At 38.2% G+C, this 18,468-nt stretch overlaps 4 protein-coding genes across 12 annotated transcripts in view; 1 reads left to right on the top strand and 3 right to left on the bottom strand.

Annotated features, from left to right (window-relative positions):
* Positions 1-997: 997 nt before the first annotated feature.
* On the bottom strand, positions 998-3,289 carry pcna (proliferating cell nuclear antigen). The gene is made up of 6 exons (XM_020931008.2): positions 2,837-3,289; positions 2,152-2,249; positions 2,005-2,072; positions 1,745-1,939; positions 1,535-1,658; positions 998-1,438 (listed from the first exon to the last, which is right to left on the bottom strand). The coding sequence occupies exons 1-6, from the start codon at positions 3,055-3,057 to the stop codon at positions 1,362-1,364; spliced, it is 783 nt and encodes a 260-aa protein (XP_020786667.1). The 5' UTR covers positions 3,058-3,289; the 3' UTR covers positions 998-1,361.
* Positions 3,290-3,700: 411 nt separating this feature from the next.
* zgc:152830 (uncharacterized protein LOC767682 homolog) lies at positions 3,701-8,681 on the bottom strand. The gene is given in 17 exon segments (XM_020941926.2): positions 3,701-4,082; positions 4,243-4,424; positions 4,939-4,996; positions 5,097-5,180; positions 5,261-5,379; positions 5,457-5,532; positions 5,676-5,715; positions 5,717-5,778; positions 5,859-5,944; positions 6,046-6,121; positions 6,197-6,296; positions 6,797-6,924; positions 7,018-7,126; positions 7,219-7,367; positions 7,768-7,858; positions 7,934-7,975; positions 8,585-8,681. Coding segments are annotated over 17 exon segments (1,551 nt in total). The 5' UTR covers positions 8,596-8,681; the 3' UTR covers positions 3,701-3,944.
* An 86-nt stretch (positions 8,682-8,767) lies between these two features.
* Positions 8,768-14,562, top strand: fahd2a (fumarylacetoacetate hydrolase domain containing 2A). 2 transcript variants are annotated; one of them, XM_055161757.1, is made up of 8 exons: positions 8,768-8,982; positions 9,374-9,639; positions 10,415-10,631; positions 10,913-10,972; positions 11,051-11,213; positions 11,396-11,504; positions 13,089-13,176; positions 13,276-14,562. In XM_055161757.1, the coding sequence occupies exons 2-8, from the start codon at positions 9,374-9,376 to the stop codon at positions 13,336-13,338; spliced, it is 966 nt and encodes a 321-aa protein (XP_055017732.1). In that variant the 5' UTR covers positions 8,768-8,982; the 3' UTR covers positions 13,339-14,562. The 2 variants fall into 2 exon arrangements, with proteins under 2 accessions (XP_055017732.1, XP_020797333.1); XM_020941674.2 differs by having other exon boundaries at positions 8,768-9,094.
* Positions 14,158-18,468, bottom strand: part of gpat2 (glycerol-3-phosphate acyltransferase 2, mitochondrial) — a 64,160-nt gene continuing 59,849 nt past the window's right edge. For 7 of the 8 annotated variants that reach the window (XM_055161750.1, XM_055161753.1, XM_055161752.1 and 4 more), the window contains 4 exons: positions 17,900-18,020; positions 16,167-16,235; positions 15,848-15,903; positions 14,158-14,295 (listed from right to left, as the gene is read on the bottom strand). In XM_055161750.1, coding sequence (XP_055017725.1) covers positions 14,170-14,295; positions 15,848-15,903; positions 16,167-16,235; positions 17,900-18,020 — 372 coding nt within the window. In that variant the 3' untranslated portion in view covers positions 14,158-14,169. Of the gene's footprint in view, positions 14,296-15,776; positions 15,904-16,166; positions 16,236-17,899; positions 18,021-18,468 lie in introns of all 8 variants that reach the window. The other variant, XM_055161755.1, reaches the window with a different exon arrangement.

Here is an 18,468-nt window from a genome sequence, read left to right as displayed (position 1 = left end):
TTTAGGCTGACAAAGAGCGCCTGTAGTGAGAGTGAGACTATATGCTTAATACAGTGGGTTGTATACACTAGATGGGTTCACTTTAGGACCAGATGTGGGAGCCAATCAGATTAAAGATGTGGATTAAAACTGTCTGGCTACACTGCTGCATCCACTTTAGTCACATTCAAGTCATGCATTGCACATGAATATTATAAACAACATAATCCACCCAATATTGCCTTTGCTGACTGACCTGCACAGAGCCCTGGAGCTGAGAGAGAGCATCCTCCTCCTCCTCCTCATCATCATCATGGCCCAAGTTCTCTCGATGACGTAACTCTGCTCTGAGCCAAAAGCCTTTACTGAAGCCATCACCCACAAATCCCGGGAATTCAGTCAAAACTTGTTCTTTGAAGAAAAGTTCTGAGACAGGACCAGTTAAGATTGAAATACAAGTTTTGCAATTCTTTATGGAGATGTTATTGCTAAAAAAAATAAAAATAAATAAATGAATTAAAAAAAAAGGCATAGTATGGTTTAATAGCACATTTTTTTTATTTTTTTTTATGGGATATTACTTTGAATAACATGCATTCTTGAGCGGTGTCACATCTCGACAGATATGATTTACTTGGCCTGTTGCACCACCTGTTTGTCTCCACACATAGAAAAGCTTAATGCCACACTGTGGGACAAGTGTGAGAAAAGTTACACAGTGCACCTTGCCTAAACTATATCAATCTCTCGGTCCGTTAATAGGCTAGAGAAATGTAGCTTACTTGCTAAAAACTACGCGCTAAACCCATGGCTAAACTGTGGCGCGCTTCACTCGTGTTCATACGCTAGTCTTAATCAGCACTGCCACCTAGAGGCCATTTAAATGAGGTCACTTTTTGACTGCGCTAGAGCCTAAATGTAGAGCTTTTAGTTATAGTTGGACCTTTGTTAATCAGCATTTACAATAATGAATAAGACTCTGATATAACAGATGTATACAAATGCTCACAGTCACTGGTAAATTGTAAACAAGTTAAATCATTTATTTGACTGAATCATTGGGTACAAAATAAATTGGGTAGAGTCAAACCAAGAAAATATATACAAATGGTTATCTACAGGAAGGAATGGATACTTGAAATATGCTTATCAAAATGCCAACCAATAGAGAGACCAAAGTGGAGAGAACAAGTGCCGAAGTTACACCAGGACTGAAGTTACACCAGTGTTGAGTGGACCAGAACATGTTTTAAGCCACTGATTTCTATGAATGTTTCATTAGGAGGTGGACAGCTACGCAGTCATGTAGTCTCCAGTCGCTTTCCTCTTGGAGAGCGCCAGACGAGTTTCCCACAATCATCTTTTAGTCCATTAGGTACCATTTAGGACGCCTCTTCGTCAATCTTTGGGGCCAAGTAGTATTTGACATGTCCCATGTCAGCAATCTTGTATTCAACCACTGCGTATGAAGAGGGAGACATGTTACTCAGATGAAAAAGCAGGAAGTTTAAAAATGGAAAAACTTAGAACTATTCTGAAAAATCAATCCAGTTACCTAGAGGGATGTCAGCTGACATACTGAGTGTGACAGTCTTTGATAGTGGAGTAGCCTTGGTAAAGAAGTTGAGGTAGTTGAGCGCAAAAATTAGCTGCACAGGCTCATTCATTTCAATGGTGACCTAAAACCACAAACACATTAGGTACAATTTAGATGGAAGCATGTCTTGCAGTAAAATCACTAGTAAAATCAGCAGTGACTACGTACTGCTTCCTCCTCTTTGTCAACGCTGCTGGTCTGAGAAAGCTTCACGTTTCCTGTGCCCAACTCTCCAGAGGCAGAGAACTTGACTCCATCCTTGGCGCAGGAGATCATGACCGCGTCGCCAATCTGGGACAAGTCTCGGCAGATGCGAGCAAACTCTCCAGATGGCATCTTCACTACACAGCTGTACTCTTGCTCCTAAAAACAAAGTGTCAGCGAACCACAGACAAAAAAGCTAAACTTTTTGAAAGAAAAATGCTTACAGGGATTCCAAGCTGTTCTACGTCGAGGTCCATCAGTTTCATCTCATAATCTGAAACTTTCTCCTGGTCTGAAGAGTAGGCAACATGGATCAGTGAGTGCATGGCCCAGAATAACAAAACCACATTTAATTGTTAATAAAAACCTACTGAGTGTCTCAAAGACGAGGGCAAGTGTGTCTGCATTGTCCTCTGCTCTAAGTGTGATGATATCTTCATTTCCTGCACACTTCAGGATCTTTGACATACTGCAGAGAAATGGCATGGACAAGTTAGTGCAAAAAAAAAAGTATACACGCAGTGTAGGGAGTAATAAAAATGGTTAAAATACGAGTGCTACATCCCAGCAACAAACATTACTATTGTTGGAGCGGTGTATAATGCTATAATGTACTTTATTGGCAAAATGTCACACCATTAAACAAAGAGTGGAAGAAACCGGAAAACTAAATTCCCGGGTAAACTACATTTCCCGCCAACCCCTCTCATCCGGCGTGGTTTGGCGCTCAGATGACGTCGCGGCGTGAGGACACAAAAGCTGCATGTGTTTTACAGTTTGATGGAATTAAAATAACGCATGGCACAAACATCAAAACATCCAATTTGGGATTCGAGTCTAAAAATTGTGACTGTTAATAGTTTTCAACTATCAGCTCAAAATGCAACCAAGACATGCCCGGGCAAATCCACCAAGATGGCCACTTATTGGACTTTGCATTACGGCTCCAACATTAGAAATAACCCACAGTGGCATTGTTATATCATTTCCCAGCACAATATCTGAAATATAAAAGGTTTTCTTGGTATTAGTACAAAGTTTCAGCTCTACACCCACCTGCTAAGATTGACCCCCATGGCCAGGTTTCGGTCACAGCGGTAGGAGTCGAATCCATCGCTCCGCAGGGTGAGCTGGACCAGGGAAACGTGGGACGAGTCCATGCTCTGGAGGGAGATACCAGACGAGCTGACATCCCAGCAGGCCTCTGTGATGAGATCCTTAAGAGCCTCAAGCACCTTCTTCAGGATAGAGCCCTGGACCAAGCGTGCCTCAAACATGGTTGTTGTTGTGTAATTTCGCGGCTGCGTAGGTTCTGTAAGTTATGTTATTAGCTCCCGTCCCGGTGGCTAAAATTTTCGATGAAGATTAGAGATGATCACAAAGAGACAGGCTTTGTGTGCAAGTGGTGGAGATGAGAAGAGTTGCAGCTGGTTTCTGACCCTACACAAAAAGGTTTGAGCAGAAAGCGCGCGCTCACGTCTGGTTTTATTGATTCTGCTGCCCTGTTGCGTCACTTCCGGGTCTTCCGGTTAAAAAAACTCCTTTATTTATAAAGAGGTGTTTTTACATACCAGTCAAGTCAACCATGGATCCATTATAAAATCAGTGAATAGTTCTATATCCTAACCACAGAATATGAACTAATAATATTATATTATACTATATTATAATCTTTCCAAAACGAAGACATGGCTTTTACATTTGTATTTTGCAAAGTATATAATGTAAAATGTCAATGCACTATAATAGATAAATAGACAATTTATTGGTCCTAAAGAGTCATAAGTATAAGTAAGCTTTGATTCATTTACTTAGCAGAGTAGCACTGGCAGTCTCAAGGTCATCTTCATTAAACATGGGGTGTATACATGATATCACAGTGAAATTGTGGATTTCACAAAAATAATTGTACAGCAGCCATTGTATGAATGGTCATGTCCACATTTATTTAGCACATTATAAACACATACAAAGTTGATATTTGACATGGTCATTGAACCCCTGAGTACTAAACACTTTAGGTCACTTCAAAGAGATTTAGTTGGTTTTATGAGTGAGCAAGCTGAGGTATTGCAGGGTGTACACTGTATTGTGTAGCTGTTTGGAGTTTCCTTTTTATCATTTTAATTGTGGACGGACTTTATTAGGGCCCTTACGGAAACGTTTAAAATTGGCCTCCCAGGATATAGTTGGTAGCCATTGCAAGGATTGGGGCACCTGTTGGCACACCGGGAAAAGGACCACTGGACCCAGCAATATCAATGTGTGAGAATGGGAGAGGTGCATCAGAATCCACTCCATGCTGCAGTCAAACAAAAACAAAAATATTAATACAAGTAGCATATGCAACAGTTAAATGAAAACAAAGGGCTTATCCCATCTCCACAGTGGGTGGAGCTTACGACTCAGAAAATTGAGACTTGAACAGAAATGGGATTGAGCCAAAGTGTGCAACTATGTACCTTATCAAGCCCAGAGGCCATAATGAGGAAGGCTGCAGGCGTCTGGTGTCCGCGAGGAGTGGCTGATGAAGGCAGGTTGTTGCACTGTAGAATATCCTCGTACTCAGACTTTCCCTTATGGAACTCATAGTCCTCTCGTCTGATACGGGACACCTCAAACTCATCGCCGAGCACCTCCCCAGCTAAATAAAAAAATAATAATTTTAATTAAATAGATATAATACTTAATAATTTCATAAGTTGTCCTTTTAATATAGATTGGTGATCTAGGTTTTGTTGAATGTGTCTTTTAAACACTTTACATTTGTTTTGTATAAAAGACCCAATAAGTCCATATTATTTCCACATCACAAACCTGCAGTTGTGTTTTGTTTCACTCACACATGTTTAACACACAAACAATGTATATTTAGGAGTTTTTCTCTCAAACACAAAACACTCTATGATGTCATGTGGTAATACAGGAAGTGACCCACTGTGTTTTAAACTCATTTGGATGTTACCAGTCCTCGGAATTGCCAATCTCTACTGAACAAAAGGTATAATGTAGCTTTTAAACTTAAAAATTACACCTTCATGACATCATAAGTTGGAACTCCAGGTATGTTTTTGATGAGGCAACAACATTTGAACATGGCCAAAGGCTCACAGGAGTCTGTTTTGTGTAATACAGGACCTCTGAAAATGTAGGCTAACCTTTCTGCCACTGAGCAGCATTTCCAGAGCGATGAGCTGGACCGTTATCCATAATAATCTGAAGAGAAAGAAAAAAAACAAAAAAAAAAAAAGTAAAACCTCCAAAAGTAAATTAGTAGGTTACACTCTTGGTCTTGTGCTGCAGGAGGTATACTCACAGAGTAGTTAGGGCCCATGGCTCTAATGGCATGTCCAGTCAGAGTAGCAATAGTAAACAGCTGAGGGGAGACCTCACGCAAGGCCTGAAGATGAGCAGAAAATTAATTATTAATGACTAATGTTTTTCAGTTATCTATAAATTTCATTAAGTAAATACACAAACCTTTTCTTTCATCTCACAGAGCAGATCCACCATCACCATGCGTCCTTCAGCATCAGTGTTGCCCACTCTCACTCTGCGGCCAGCTCGAGACACCAGCAGCTCATCAGCCACATAACAATCTAAAAAACACACTCAAAATCAAAGTCCACAAAAGGGGAACTGACTCCTCAAAATGACTAAAGTGATGTTCATCAACCTGAGCCCACGCTGTTTCTGACCATCGCCATGGAACCAATAACCTTCAGATGTTTCGGCTTCAGTTTGGCCAAGATCTGTGCAACGAGAGACATTTTAAATCTAGCTTTATATTGCATTTTAATATTTATTGGCTTATTTACTTTTATAATTATTATTATTATTATAGTAAATAATAATTTTGTGTCATTTAAAATGACACACACAAAAAAAAGATTACCTGAAAGAATCCTGCGACGGCAGCGGCTCCACACTTGTCTGTGCATTCCAGCCATGAATCCTCCAGCCTTGATGTCAGCTCCACCAGTGTCATATGTGATACCCTAAAATAAAATATTTCTTTCATCTAGGGCACAAAGGTTATGAAATAAACAAAACATTTACTTGAAATTAAATCTCATACTTTTCCAACCAGCATCAAAGTGGTTGTAACTGGGCCTTCTCCACAGTACTGCAATTTAATTACTCTTCCCTGGTGACGAGGGACGCCTACGGAAGAGACAGTCGCTCAGATTTACACATACATATAAAAACACAATGAAGTATATTAAATAATAATAATAATATAACGTAATTAAATAGTGCCTTACAGTTTGCACATCGATTAACTGCAGCAAGGCACGGATACTCTTTCTCCAGAATGTTCACATCACTCACCACCTCCACCTAAAAAAAAGTCCATGAACACTGAGAAGTTGTATAAAGACTGTTAACACACGGCACATTCAAACACTGAAGTACCTGTACAGGGCTGTCCTTGAACAACTCCTGGACATATTGAGCCACACGAGGAGCAGCCATGCGTTCTGGGTCAGAGCCGCCAATGTCACGATATGCCACTCTAAAATGAAAAATCGGTCAATCCAATTCAAACAATAAAAATTCTTTAAAAGTACCCATATTATGCTATTTTCTGATGTATGTTATAATGTCATTTATTCATCACAAACATATCTGGTCTTTTGTTTAGTTTCATTCACACATTGTTTAACGCACAAACCCTGCATATTTAGCCATTATCCCCTCAAACACTCCACTCCACAAGGTGGAACAGTGTGTCACATCACATGACATCATGGTGTTTTTAAACACCATACTCCTTCATTTGGATAATTTCAGCCCTGGAAATGTCAATCTCTACTGAACAAAAGGGAAAAGGTAGCTTTAGAGCTGTACACAGAATAATAATAAAGGATTACTCAAACATGTGTTAATGAAACAAAACACAACACAACTCTAGGTATGTTTTTGAGGAGGAAACAGCATTATAACATGTTTTAAAGCTCATAATAGTACATTTTGTGTAATATAGGATAGGACATTTAAAATAACACAGCCAACCTGCCGCTCTCCATAGCTTCAGCGAGTTGCACCAACTTCTTGCCCTCAGAGTCATCGGGCACCCACAAGCCCAGAACACATGCCTTATAGTCACTGGGCTTGGTATTGCTCTCTCTCACCTCCAATGGCTAAAGAAAAAAAAGTTATAATTATAGTTAATGTTATAGTTGCAAAATGTACAGCATAAAAAACATATATATCTCTACATGTTCATATCTGACCATGTAGAGTGCATGAAGGGCCCCCAGAGCAGCCACCAATGTGCTCTTCTTATACTCTGGATGTTCAGGGCACACCAACAGGGGGCGCTGCATACCAGTCTTAAGAGACCTAAAATACATCAGATGCGTGTAAAAAAAACAAAAACAGAAAAGACTGTTGGGACTTGCGGCAGTATTAGATAACAGGTACAATTTACAGACCGCTTAATGCCATTGACTGCCGCATCACTAAAGCGGCGGACGTCGTCATAGTCTCGGTTCACTGGGCCAGTGGACGCAAACAGAAGTCTATTTCCAGGAAGGCCCGGCACTTTCAGGACCACAACCTCATCACCCAATCCACTGTCCACCTACAGGGAAAGGCATTTAGGTGACCACAGAATAGAATATCATTATGTTTATTGTATACCAAGGACATTTTTCAAATTTGGCTCAGAGCCACATGAAAACAACACAAGGACAACATAAAAAAGTAGTAGGCCTAGTAGTAGCCTTAGTAAAATACAATAACAAAATTATAAGACATCAGTTAATTTCTGCATACAGGTTGTCTAACACACATGGGACAGAAGATCTTTTTTTTTTAAAAACAGATTTTTTTTTTGGCAGTGGGGTTCTAGTGCAGATTATACAGACTAAATATATCTTAGGTTTATATATTGTAACCAGTTTAGATGAAGGCTTTTTTCCCCATACAAGAGATAAATAATCATATTTTATCATAATTTTATATGTTCTTTATAGACTTACAGAGCTGTAATCCTGCAGTGGAGCTTTGAGACACTCCAATTGAGGGGACAAGGTCTCATAGCTTTGAGTCACCAACAAAATTCCATCATAACTAAAACAGAGGATCAACAAACCAGTGTTAATACATACCAGACAGGAAATTGATTTATTTCTCAATACTACTTACTTCTGGTTCTTAAGGTCTGTGGTCCATTCAATGGGCTGTACGCTAGACAAAGGGAAAACATACAGTTCCTGCCATTACCATCTATGTCAGCAATCTGGCAACTCTGATTATAAGAGGTCAAAGAGTGGAGTCTCATTCAGCTGCTGATGAGATTGTTTTCTGAGGCAATGAGAAGACTTTGTTCCAGAGCTATTTGGGAGTAACTACTTCTCATTTAATGTCAGTATTGTGCAACTATATGCAAGTGTTATGCAACTATGTGTGATCAAGCCTGTCTTTGTTGCAGGTTTGGCAGGATATGACAGGAACTGGAGTGGTTTAATTACATTCTTACTACTGCCAAGTCCTACTGAAAATAAAACCAAATTGTAATACAAAAAGGATATTTGACCTACCAACTATACAAATAATTCAAGCTGTAACTGTAACCGTATTAAATTGTATTTTTAACTGATTAATCATCCAAAAAACATAACATGAATCAATATTTATAATTAAAAAATCTGCCACAGACCGGAAAGTAGCATACACCGCAGGTTTTAAATAAACGAAAAAAAAAAAAAAAAAAGAATATTGCGGGACTACAGAAACATATGCACATCATATGCTGCAGGATGAAAAGCATAGCCTGTATGATGATTCACAGCTCACCTGGTGCACATTGTAGAGGAGCGCTCGCTGCTTCTTCAGAACAAATGGCCGCAGACACCGGCTGCAGCGCCACTTCCCTTGTATGCGCCCCGCTCGTCACGTGACCGTGGATCATATGGTTTCACACCATTCGTGTGCACTTCCCGACACGGAATTTATAACTCCATTGTCATTTGTTGCTTTAATCGAGTTTGGTCACGTTCATATTCTCTGTACATTTTTGTATATCTTGTATAAAAACATTTGTAAATGTTTTTGTCTTTAGCGATATTATTATTTCAGTTACTCGGTTGTAAATAAACATTGCAAAAGAGACCCGGAAGTAGTACAGTAACGTGACTGCCTCTTGAGCTAAACAGAACCAGAGCAGCATATTGGTACCTATGTAAACAGCAGAGGTACGTTTACAGACTGTCCAAAGTGCAAAACCACGTAAAACCGCAGCCGTGTTGTAAAAAAACATTAAGTTATTTGCTCTTTACTCGCCTGTTTGGAACTGCAGTCAAACTGGTAGGCACTGCAAAATACCCGTTTTAGCTTCACTTGGAATACATAGATTAGCTTGCAGTTTGGACAAGAGAACAGTCTGACCTGATAGCATTATATTATATGGCACTCAACATTAGTGTGGAAAAGTTATGTTTTTAGGTATTGTCAAACTGCAATCATGGGACATAGCCTGATCTATATAAATATACAGAGAGGTCAAACCATTCACTATTGTGTTATTATGTGCATAAAAAAAAGAGAAAGTCTCTGATCAATTGCATTTTTTTTTTAAATTTTCAGATGAGACTTCTTCTGAGTTCCTTTCCTACAGTTCGAAGTTTATTTTGTATTACACGCAGATCAGAACAGTGCAGGACATTAAGTGGTGTAGCAATGCGCCTGGTACAGTTTCATTACAATGAAGATTTAGAAAAGAACATTCGAGTGGGAGTGGAGCAGGGCGCAGGTCTGGATGTGGTGGATTTGAAGGCTTTTGACCCCTCTGCACCTTCCACCATGAAGGTGCTACTGGAGCTTGGAGACAAAGGCCTGGAGGGGGCTCAGAGGTAACCGGCACTAAAAGACCCTTAATATGCAGATTGTTTTTACACAAATCCGAAGTGAAATAAGTAGTGAAGGGTAAGTAGAAATCTTTTCCCAACAAAAACTATGGCTGTAATTCTATACAATCCTTTTCCAAATAAAAGAAAAAATATCACTGATACTATATTAAAGTAGCAAGATTTGAGCAATGTATTTACTTATTACTTATATGGTGAACACACATTCATCCACCTGTGTACGCAGACACTAAGGGGAGGTGAGTTAAGTGTCTTGCCCAAGGACACAATGACCGCATTCATCGGTGGGAGATGGATTCTAACTACCTTTGGATCAGTGGACAAACACTCTACCAACTGAGCTATATGATTATGATAATATACAGAGGGTAAAACAAGATGTAAATTTAGTATTTTAGTTAATTTTTAGAAATATTAGACATGATACAGCTGTCTATTACAATGTTCTTTTAGTGCAGTTACTTTCACTAGTACCTATTTCTACAACTACTAGATCACAGATCCTCTTGTACCAGAACAATTCAGCCTGAAGATGGTGATCTTAGCTACATGACATATACAGTAGCCTACCCTCTAACAAAAGTCAATGGTCAATTAGTAAGCAACATAATTTATTATCCAATATTTATTTCCTTGCTTCTACTGTGAGAAGAGAGCCAATCCTCACAGGTTGGAATTTACAACAAGAAATTGATTAAACACAACTGGGACAAGGCATTCTCAGTGAGCATTTGAACCATATTATTTCCTGTCTTTTCAGAGCTCTGAATTCTGGTCAGTGTGTGGTAAAACGGTCAAGCATTAAGCTGCTGTCTCCTATCCTGGCTCCAGAGAAGGTCGTGTGTGTGGGCATGAATTATCGTGACCACTGTCTGGAGCAAAACGTCCCCATCCCAAAAGAACCCATTATTTTCAGCAAGTTCCCCAGCGCCATCACTGGGCCTTATGATGAGATCCTTCTGCCTTCAGAGAGCCAGGTGAACCAACTTAAAAACACTTGGTGTTATTGCTTTACCTAGAATGTTCCACAGTATGACAATATTAAACATATCTTTGTCCATGGAAACAAGCAGGTGATGCTGCCAGACCATGTTCCATTGGGGGTCCATTTTTGTTTCTTGGGAATTAAACACCTATCAGTTGAATAGATACAAGATATATATTTAATGCCATACTGTGGATTATTCTAAACAAAGCAATTAATCTATCAAATATGATAGTTGAAAATGTGGCGAATCAATTATCTGTGCAATTTCAGGAAGTGGACTGGGAGGTGGAGCTGGCCTTTGTCATTGGACGAAAAGGAAAACACATTAAGGTGAGCTGTGGTCATTTCATTGGATATTTTCACTTGACTGTTATTTCAGGACACTTCACCTGTGTTATTATTGTACAGGAGGAGGATGCACTTTCATATGTGGCTGGGTTCACCGTGGCCAATGACGTCAGCGCCCGCGATTGGCAAATGAAGCGAAATGGAAAGCAGTGGCTTCTGGGAAAAACCTTTGATTCCTTCTGTCCACTTGGTCCTGCCTTAGTAACAACTGATGCTGTTACAGGTGCGAGCCAAAGGAAGATGACAGGACAGAGGGTGAATTAACACACCCAGGCAACTTGTGCAGTTATGTGTGATTTTATACGTCAATAGCTCAGAGTTAACAAGCAGCGGTTATGTGAAGAGTGTGATCTTAAGTTCAGAGTTGGTAAGTGAGTTTTTTATATCTCTATATTCCACTTCCAGATCCACATAAATTGGGTGTACGTTGTCTGGTTAATGGAGACATAGTCCAGGACAGCAGCACAGACCAGATGATCTTTGGTTTACAAAAACTGGTTGCCTGGGTCTCAAGGTAAGGGTCATTTAAGTACACTGCTAATACAATACAATACATTCTTACCGTCTCACTTACAATTGGACAACTGTCAGAGAGTGATTGGCCCTTTTCCTTCCACCAAGATAGAAGGTGGATGTGGTCATTTACTTTGGCTAGAGCTCTCTAAGAGGAGTATTGCATTACTGTGGATTTTGTCTGGCCTAGTGTTGTCAGAATACTAAAATTTCCACCTTGACTTTGATGCCAAGAAAAGAGCCAATTTAAATACCACAATGATACAACAATGAAGACAAAAGAATGTTATTTTCAGTGAAATAATAGAAATTTCCCTAGTATTTCCATGTTTTTATTAGTTCTGATATAGATCAAGACACTATTCAAGATACAGTATATCCCTTTGATGTCATTTTCTTCAGTACTTGTTAGTATTTAGTTTTCATCAGTTAGTATTTGGGCACTGATTTTTTGACAGTCCTATTGCACTGTGATAATTTTTTTTTTTTACATAAATTTTTCTGTATCTTATGTATTTTTTTTTATCAACTAGAAGTAGAAAGTAGGAATCACAAAGAAAAAAATTGATGAGAGGGGGTGTCCAAAGTTTTGACTAGTAGTGTATTTCATGTATTCCTTGGTAATACATTACAAATTGGTCTTTTGCAGGTTTAGATCTGGTATAGGCACTATTTAGTCCTTTTTATTTAGACCAGTTTTAGCCCAGCTTTTGGTGTTGAACTAGACCTAGTACTTAGGAAGCTTTGTGTTCAGTTTGAGAGCCACTGCCCAAAAACATACATGTGATAGGTTACTTGGTAGATAGTATTAGTGAATGTGTAGCAAGCTGCTGACCACAGTGCATAACTCACATGGACTTAGCACTACACATTGCTGAAGACATGCTGACAAAATAACCCTAAAGCAGATTTAAACCAAAAAATCTATCCTAAATATACATTATTGTTAATATCTTCATTACTCTTTAGTACTTAGTTTGCATCTGTAATGAGTATTAGAGGTCATTAATTCAAACTTCTACACCTCAAATCTTATCATTTAGTCACCAAAATGTTTCAGAAATTCAAAGAAAAAGTATACATGATAAATATAATAAATGATAAAACCATCCTGTTCCAGCTTTCAAATATTGAACGATAAGTCGATATAGTAATTATAGTGACACACAGTGCCACAACTGGGTAAACGCTATAAGGGTATTGTCCAGCATGAAAAAAAAAACATCATTACATTAACTTTTCAATTCTGTCTTGATGCTGTTTGCTTTTTAATGCATCTCCTATTTCCTAACTATACAAATATGCAAATCAAATCTTATGAGAAAAACATTTACATAAGGCAGGAGCGCCCCAATCGTATGCAGGTCTCATTCGTCACTGGTACTGTCTGAGACAAAATTACATTCCTCAGCTAAAATTTATTCTCCACAGCAAACACCTTTTGCCCCCGTAACAAAATAACTGAAGCTAACAAGCATACAAACCCTATGCAGAAAGTTTCTCCAACTAAACTTCAGAAATTTCTGCTATAAAGTACAGATTGTTAACATTATATGCTGATGTTATACATTTCCATGTATACCAGGTTTATGACTTTGTCTCCTGGAGATGTTTTCCTGACTGGTACACCTCCAGGAGTAGGCGTTTTCAGGTCACCACCAGTCTTCCTCAAGGTGTGCCATTTTTGACTTTATATATAAAAGCTAATTCTGTGCTATCAGTTGTGTAGCAGAAATTTACTAATATTCTATATTGTGATTTTGTTGTTTCAGAAAGGAGATATTGTGGAGTGCCAAATAGATCAGTTGGGTTCTATAATAAATAAGGTAGTCTGATTCTGTTACTTAAAATTATGTATATTTGTATTTAATCCTCTACAAAAAAATAGATGGCAAAATCCAAGTCTGTTGAGACTGGAATATGAATCCATTACTGCTACTCAAATACTGTAATATTTATGTGTGAAATATGTTTTAGACAGTGCAAGTGGGTATATATTCATTATTACTTGTTTAATGTAAGATTTTCAACACCAGATGGCAGTAGAGTTGCACTGTTGAATGGTAAAACTTCCTTGTAATCTGCTCAAAGCCTATCTTGACATTGTAAAAAGGACAGCTGTCGGTCCATTGAACACACTGAAAGATGAATGATGACTCTGCAAAGAACCCTTCTTTAACCAATATTTAATTTCAAATAAAACTGAATACATACAAGACTGAACATTGTATGATCAACATAATTTACATAAGGTATAAAAGCCCTCATGTTATAGTATTAATCAGCTATGTTAATTGTAATAGAAATTGTGCATTACATTTCTCAGATGAACTTGTCAAAACCAAATTTCTGAAGCAAACACAGAGAATCATCCTCATTATAAACATAGTGAAAAACAGAAGCTGCCTCTCTCCTACAGAACATCTTCACAACTGATTACACATATTCAGAGTCTTCATCTCCTGTGGATTTATGCTAATGTTATTAGTAAACAAACTTAAAATCGACCTCACATCACTACAGAAATTCAGGTCACGTAAAGACACTGTGTCCTGACTCAGCATTCATCTTCAAACTGGTGAAAATGCGGTCTCCTCCAAAACAAACATAAACGAGGTACAACGCTACAAAACAATAGTGCTGAGGCATTGAGTCAGGCAGCTTTGTTAAACGTGATAATTGTAGAGGTACTGGGAGATGAAGCCGTGCAGTTTTTGTCTGTTTTCTGACGAGTGGAACAAAGGGCTGACACTCAGGAAAACGCCTTCTTTCTCGTGCTTCTCCAAAAGGATCTAAAGTGAATATTAACACAGCATCAGAAGACCATCTACAGCAGCTTTGACAACATGATTAATGTGGGTATAATGTACACCCAGGCTGTTTCATTATTAGTGATTATAGGTAGTAAGTGTAATAAAAACATCTATTTGAAGTGAAAATTAAGTCAAAATGTTCCACTTTGATATGATTTTAAATAGGAATGCATCAACTTTTATACCCTTTACCTATTTTCTGTATAAACAAGATATTTTTGGTATTAAAATAAACTTTTAAAAGGCTCTTTGTGTTATCAGATCTTTGTGTTAGGAGAATTGTGAAAAGAAATGGCATGATTTTACATTTTATTCATGATTAACAGTGAAAGGCTCACATTGTTTCATAGATCAAAGCTATTTCTCTAAGATGTGAATAGCTTTATGAAATCAAACTTTAGAAATAATTAAAAAAAATATTAAAAACTTACAAACAGCCAAATAAAAGCATTACATTTAGGCTCATCTAAGAGTGAATTAAAAATATTTCACAAAATCGTTTTTGTTTGATTATATTGTGATCTGTATCCAGATTACTGATTAAAAAATCCTGACATCCCTTCCAGCAAGACCGAGACCAAGTGACAAAGATGACAAATCTGTGCAATAGATACATTCAAAACAGACTGCAGTGAGCCCTCGCCTGATGTGTACTTTTTGGTAAGTTGTCCCAGCGTTTCTTCTGTCCAAAATGCTGCCGTTTGAGATAAGAGTTTTAGCACAGACATTTGCAGGTCTTGTGCCCATCAGCCAATGGAAGAATGAAACTGATAAACATTATGCTGCATAAAATTCCATGGCCTCCCCTTGGACTAAAAGCACTGCCAGTGTTCTCTTATTTGTATTCACTTCAGCATTCATTACCATTGAAACCACGGAGGAATACTTGTATTAACTACACTTGCCTCACTCCAGCCTACTTAAGTTTAAAATCTCAAGAGTCCCAAGTTTAAGACTTAACAGAATCACAAACTTAGTCTGTTAAAGGTGCACTGCATAACGTTTTTGGTGGTGGGTTTGCCTCCAGCTTGTCTCCATGGAGATGTTACTGCTTTGACTGTAATGTTCCACGCTATGGCACTATGGCATTAAGCATATCTATCCAGCATTTATTTAATTTAAATTCAGTGTTTTTATTGCTCAAAAAATATCTTGAAAAATACTAGTAACTTCAACTGATGCATCAACTGGCATCTCCTTGGAGATAGATTTTATCCCATAAAGTTACCATGGAACATTCCAGGCAAAGAATTAACAGCTCCATGGAGATAAGCAGGCAGTGCAGCCTTCACCAAAAAAGTTACACAGTGTGAATTTAAATATAAATAGGGTAAATGTTTCTGTCGCTTCACTATTCAGAACAAGGTTTATAACCACTACCAAAAATGTGAATAAAGATGGCTGTCCGATAAACCAGGCAGAGCTCAAACTAAAGTTTACAGGTTGATGGTAGGTTTCACCTTGTGTTGTACAAGTTGTAATTCTGGGCAGACAGCTTTAGAGAAACATGTGTAGAGGAGCTGTCACTCACCCCCAGGTCTATTAGCGTTCGGAGTGCAGTGTGCACAGCCTCCACTGAGCAGCTCTCTGAAATACAGCATGAAGCACACATGAATCACAAGATCTCCAATTCAGAACTAATCCAGCCACAAAAGAACAAACCATTTGCACTTCTGGGGATAGGAATGTTAGACTGACATTTTAATAAAACTATTACATAATGGATAATGGAAGTGGATGCTTAGTAACTCTGCTCACTGGAGTTGAAACTTTCAGTAATTCAGTTAACTTTAACACCATTTCTGCGCAGTAATAAAAGATTCTAGACTTGGATGATTTCTCATTCTTACCATAGTGCATTTTCTTCTTTCTTGCCATGTCGCACAATTGACAATGTATTTGAATCTTAAAGTCTGCCTCTAAAGGGAGACAAACAACAGTGAGAAATGTGCATCAATTAAGATCAACAAAGATACAAGGTGCAGTTTTAGGCTAATTATACCAGTCCAAGTTTAAGCCCAGTTTAGTCCTGATGTTGATGCGGTTTTGAATGCAAAATTTACACTTGTACCTGGTTTGGTCCTGGTTAGGCTCCCGATTCAGTCTGATATTGTCCTGAATTAGTTCTGGGTTAGGTCCTGTTCTGTGTTGTGTACATATATGTAGGGCTGAGCAGTTCATCAAATTAATTTGATTTACAAATGTTACTGAAGGCAGTTTACAATGTCTTAAATAACAGCACATGATAAGACTGAAAACGTTAAAAGCTTCCGTCGTTTGAAAGTCAAGCAGTTGAGATTTTATTTTGCAGCCATGTCACCCAGCCCTACACATATGTGAATGCAATCTTAATGTAGTGATTGATACACAATAAGTGAATCCACAACCCTGGCCTTTATTCAGTACATCTGTGCTTCCTGTTTGTGGACGATAACAACAATATCTGAATCAAGGTCTCAGCGCTTGTGCTTTTATACATATGCCAACCCAGAACAACCATTATCTTGAGGGTCTGTTTTTCTCAAAGAGCAGAGAGTTACAAAGTGGCCAAGCCCATGAAAACATCAGTGTAATTCTAAGGGATTAGTCTCCCCCACTTTTCCTTTCACAGATCAATGTTTATTTTCACAACCCTTCACTCAGTCCACACGAACCCAAAGGCATCTATCTATCTAAAGGAGTATATAATCATGCAAAAATGAGCACAGTACTCAGGTTTGCAAGATCAATTGCAATCAAATCAAAATTGCCTTTATTAAAGATATTATCATTCACTGCAAACAACAAGGCATTCTGTTGCCATCGAGGTCTTACAATGTATTAAATCCGCTAACCCTGTTTTTTAGACCCCTACAAATATTCTGAAATGCATGGGATTATGATTTGCAGGAGTATTTGTATTAGTTTTGCAATTCATATTCCCTGAGGGGACAATAAACTAAACCTTAACCTAACCTCGACCTTAATATCTCAGCATTCTCTCAGATGTTGATGCCTCTGGACATTTGAATTTTTAAAAAGAACAAAAAATAAATAAAAAGTCACACTATGAAAACTACACATCACAGTTAGAACTGTTCAGATTTAAGACAGTCCACTTTCTCTTATATGGGTTACACTACAGCATGTGTGAAATTTAAAATGACATAACTAGATGAAAGAAGAGATCCGAGGCACTCCGATATGCTTAGCTATAATTTTATTTCATGTCAAACGTCAATGCGTTTTAACTTGCGTCTTCATCAGGGCATGTGAAAATTTTAAAAAGACATAAGTCTGAGCAAATGCTGGTCCTATGCTGGTTAAAGTTAGTACATGAAAAAGACCTAGTGAGATATGGTCTGGGTTCATTGCTGATCGCCTCTTCTACTTTGGGGGAGTGCTTGTGTTTACGGTTGTTCACATGTTTGACAGAGATTGATCGTAGAAGCAGCAAGAGGAGGGCTCACTCTGTGACCAAGATTCTAAAATATCAGACACTGCAGATATCTGTCGCAAACACTTTCCCCACGATCAATAATATTTCATCACAAACAGCCAACACAATGTACACTCAGGGGACTCAGCTTTATGCAGAACTTACCCAGCAGAGGTGAGAGCTGGTTCTCCAGAGCTGAAGTGGCCCAGCACAGTGACCTCAGATACTCAGACAACAAACTGCAGAGGAAGAAGAGCAGGTCTGGACACTGGCTCGGCTTTGTTATCTACGACCAAAAAGACCAAGCACCTGAATTTACATGGACTTTCAAATATTCAGTGGTCTCTTAGCTACAGATAGTCAAAGTAGCTCTAACACAAAACAATGGTGGTGATATATAGATGAGCTTTAACAATCACATTATTAAATAAAATAAATTGGACAGCTGTGTTACAGTTTGTTATTGTACACAAAATAGTAAAGTATTATAAATGGTCACATTCAAAACACCAACCTTCAGATCAAAACACCAAATGAGCTACTGTTGCTCTACTATCACTTATTTTTTACAATTTTTATTATTATATTATTGTTCTAAGATTGTACAGAATATTTTGGTATAGTAAAACCTGCATTTTTCAAAAAGCTATATGTTATATGCTAGTTAGTTAGTTATATGCTGGTAGTTTAATTTTATGAAGGCACTTGAGTTTCCAGTAAAGTGTATAAAAAAG

Source organism: Boleophthalmus pectinirostris, unplaced genomic scaffold (genome assembly GCF_026225935.1).
Source record: "Boleophthalmus pectinirostris isolate CB_2022bp ecotype Guang Dong unplaced genomic scaffold, ASM2622593v1 HiC_scaffold_4, whole genome shotgun sequence".
Lineage (NCBI taxonomy): Eukaryota > Metazoa > Chordata > Actinopteri > Gobiiformes > Gobiidae > Boleophthalmus > Boleophthalmus pectinirostris.
This window is presented reverse-complemented; position numbering and strand designations above follow the sequence as displayed.

Coding starts and splice junctions, on each gene's coding strand:
- fahd2a (XM_055161757.1), top strand. CDS start 9,374: ATGAGACTTCTTCTGAGTTCCTTTCCTACAGTTCGAAGTTTATTTTGT. Junction 9,640..10,414: donor GGCCTGGAGGGGGCTCAGAG/GTAACCGGCACT, acceptor CTGTCTTTTCAG/AGCTCTGAATTCTGGTCAGT. Junction 11,214..11,395: donor AACAACTGATGCTGTTACAG/GTGCGAGCCAAA, acceptor TTCCACTTCCAG/ATCCACATAAATTGGGTGTA.
- pcna (XM_020931008.2), bottom strand. CDS start 3,057: ATGTTTGAGGCACGCTTGGTCCAGGGCTCTATCCTGAAGAAGGTGCTT. Junction 2,073..2,151: donor CCTCGTCTTTGAGACACTCA/GTAGGTTTTTAT, acceptor CCTACTCTTCAG/ACCAGGAGAAAGTTTCAGAT. Junction 1,439..1,534: donor GTCAGCTGACATCCCTCTAG/GTAACTGGATTG, acceptor CTTCATACGCAG/TGGTTGAATACAAGATTGCT.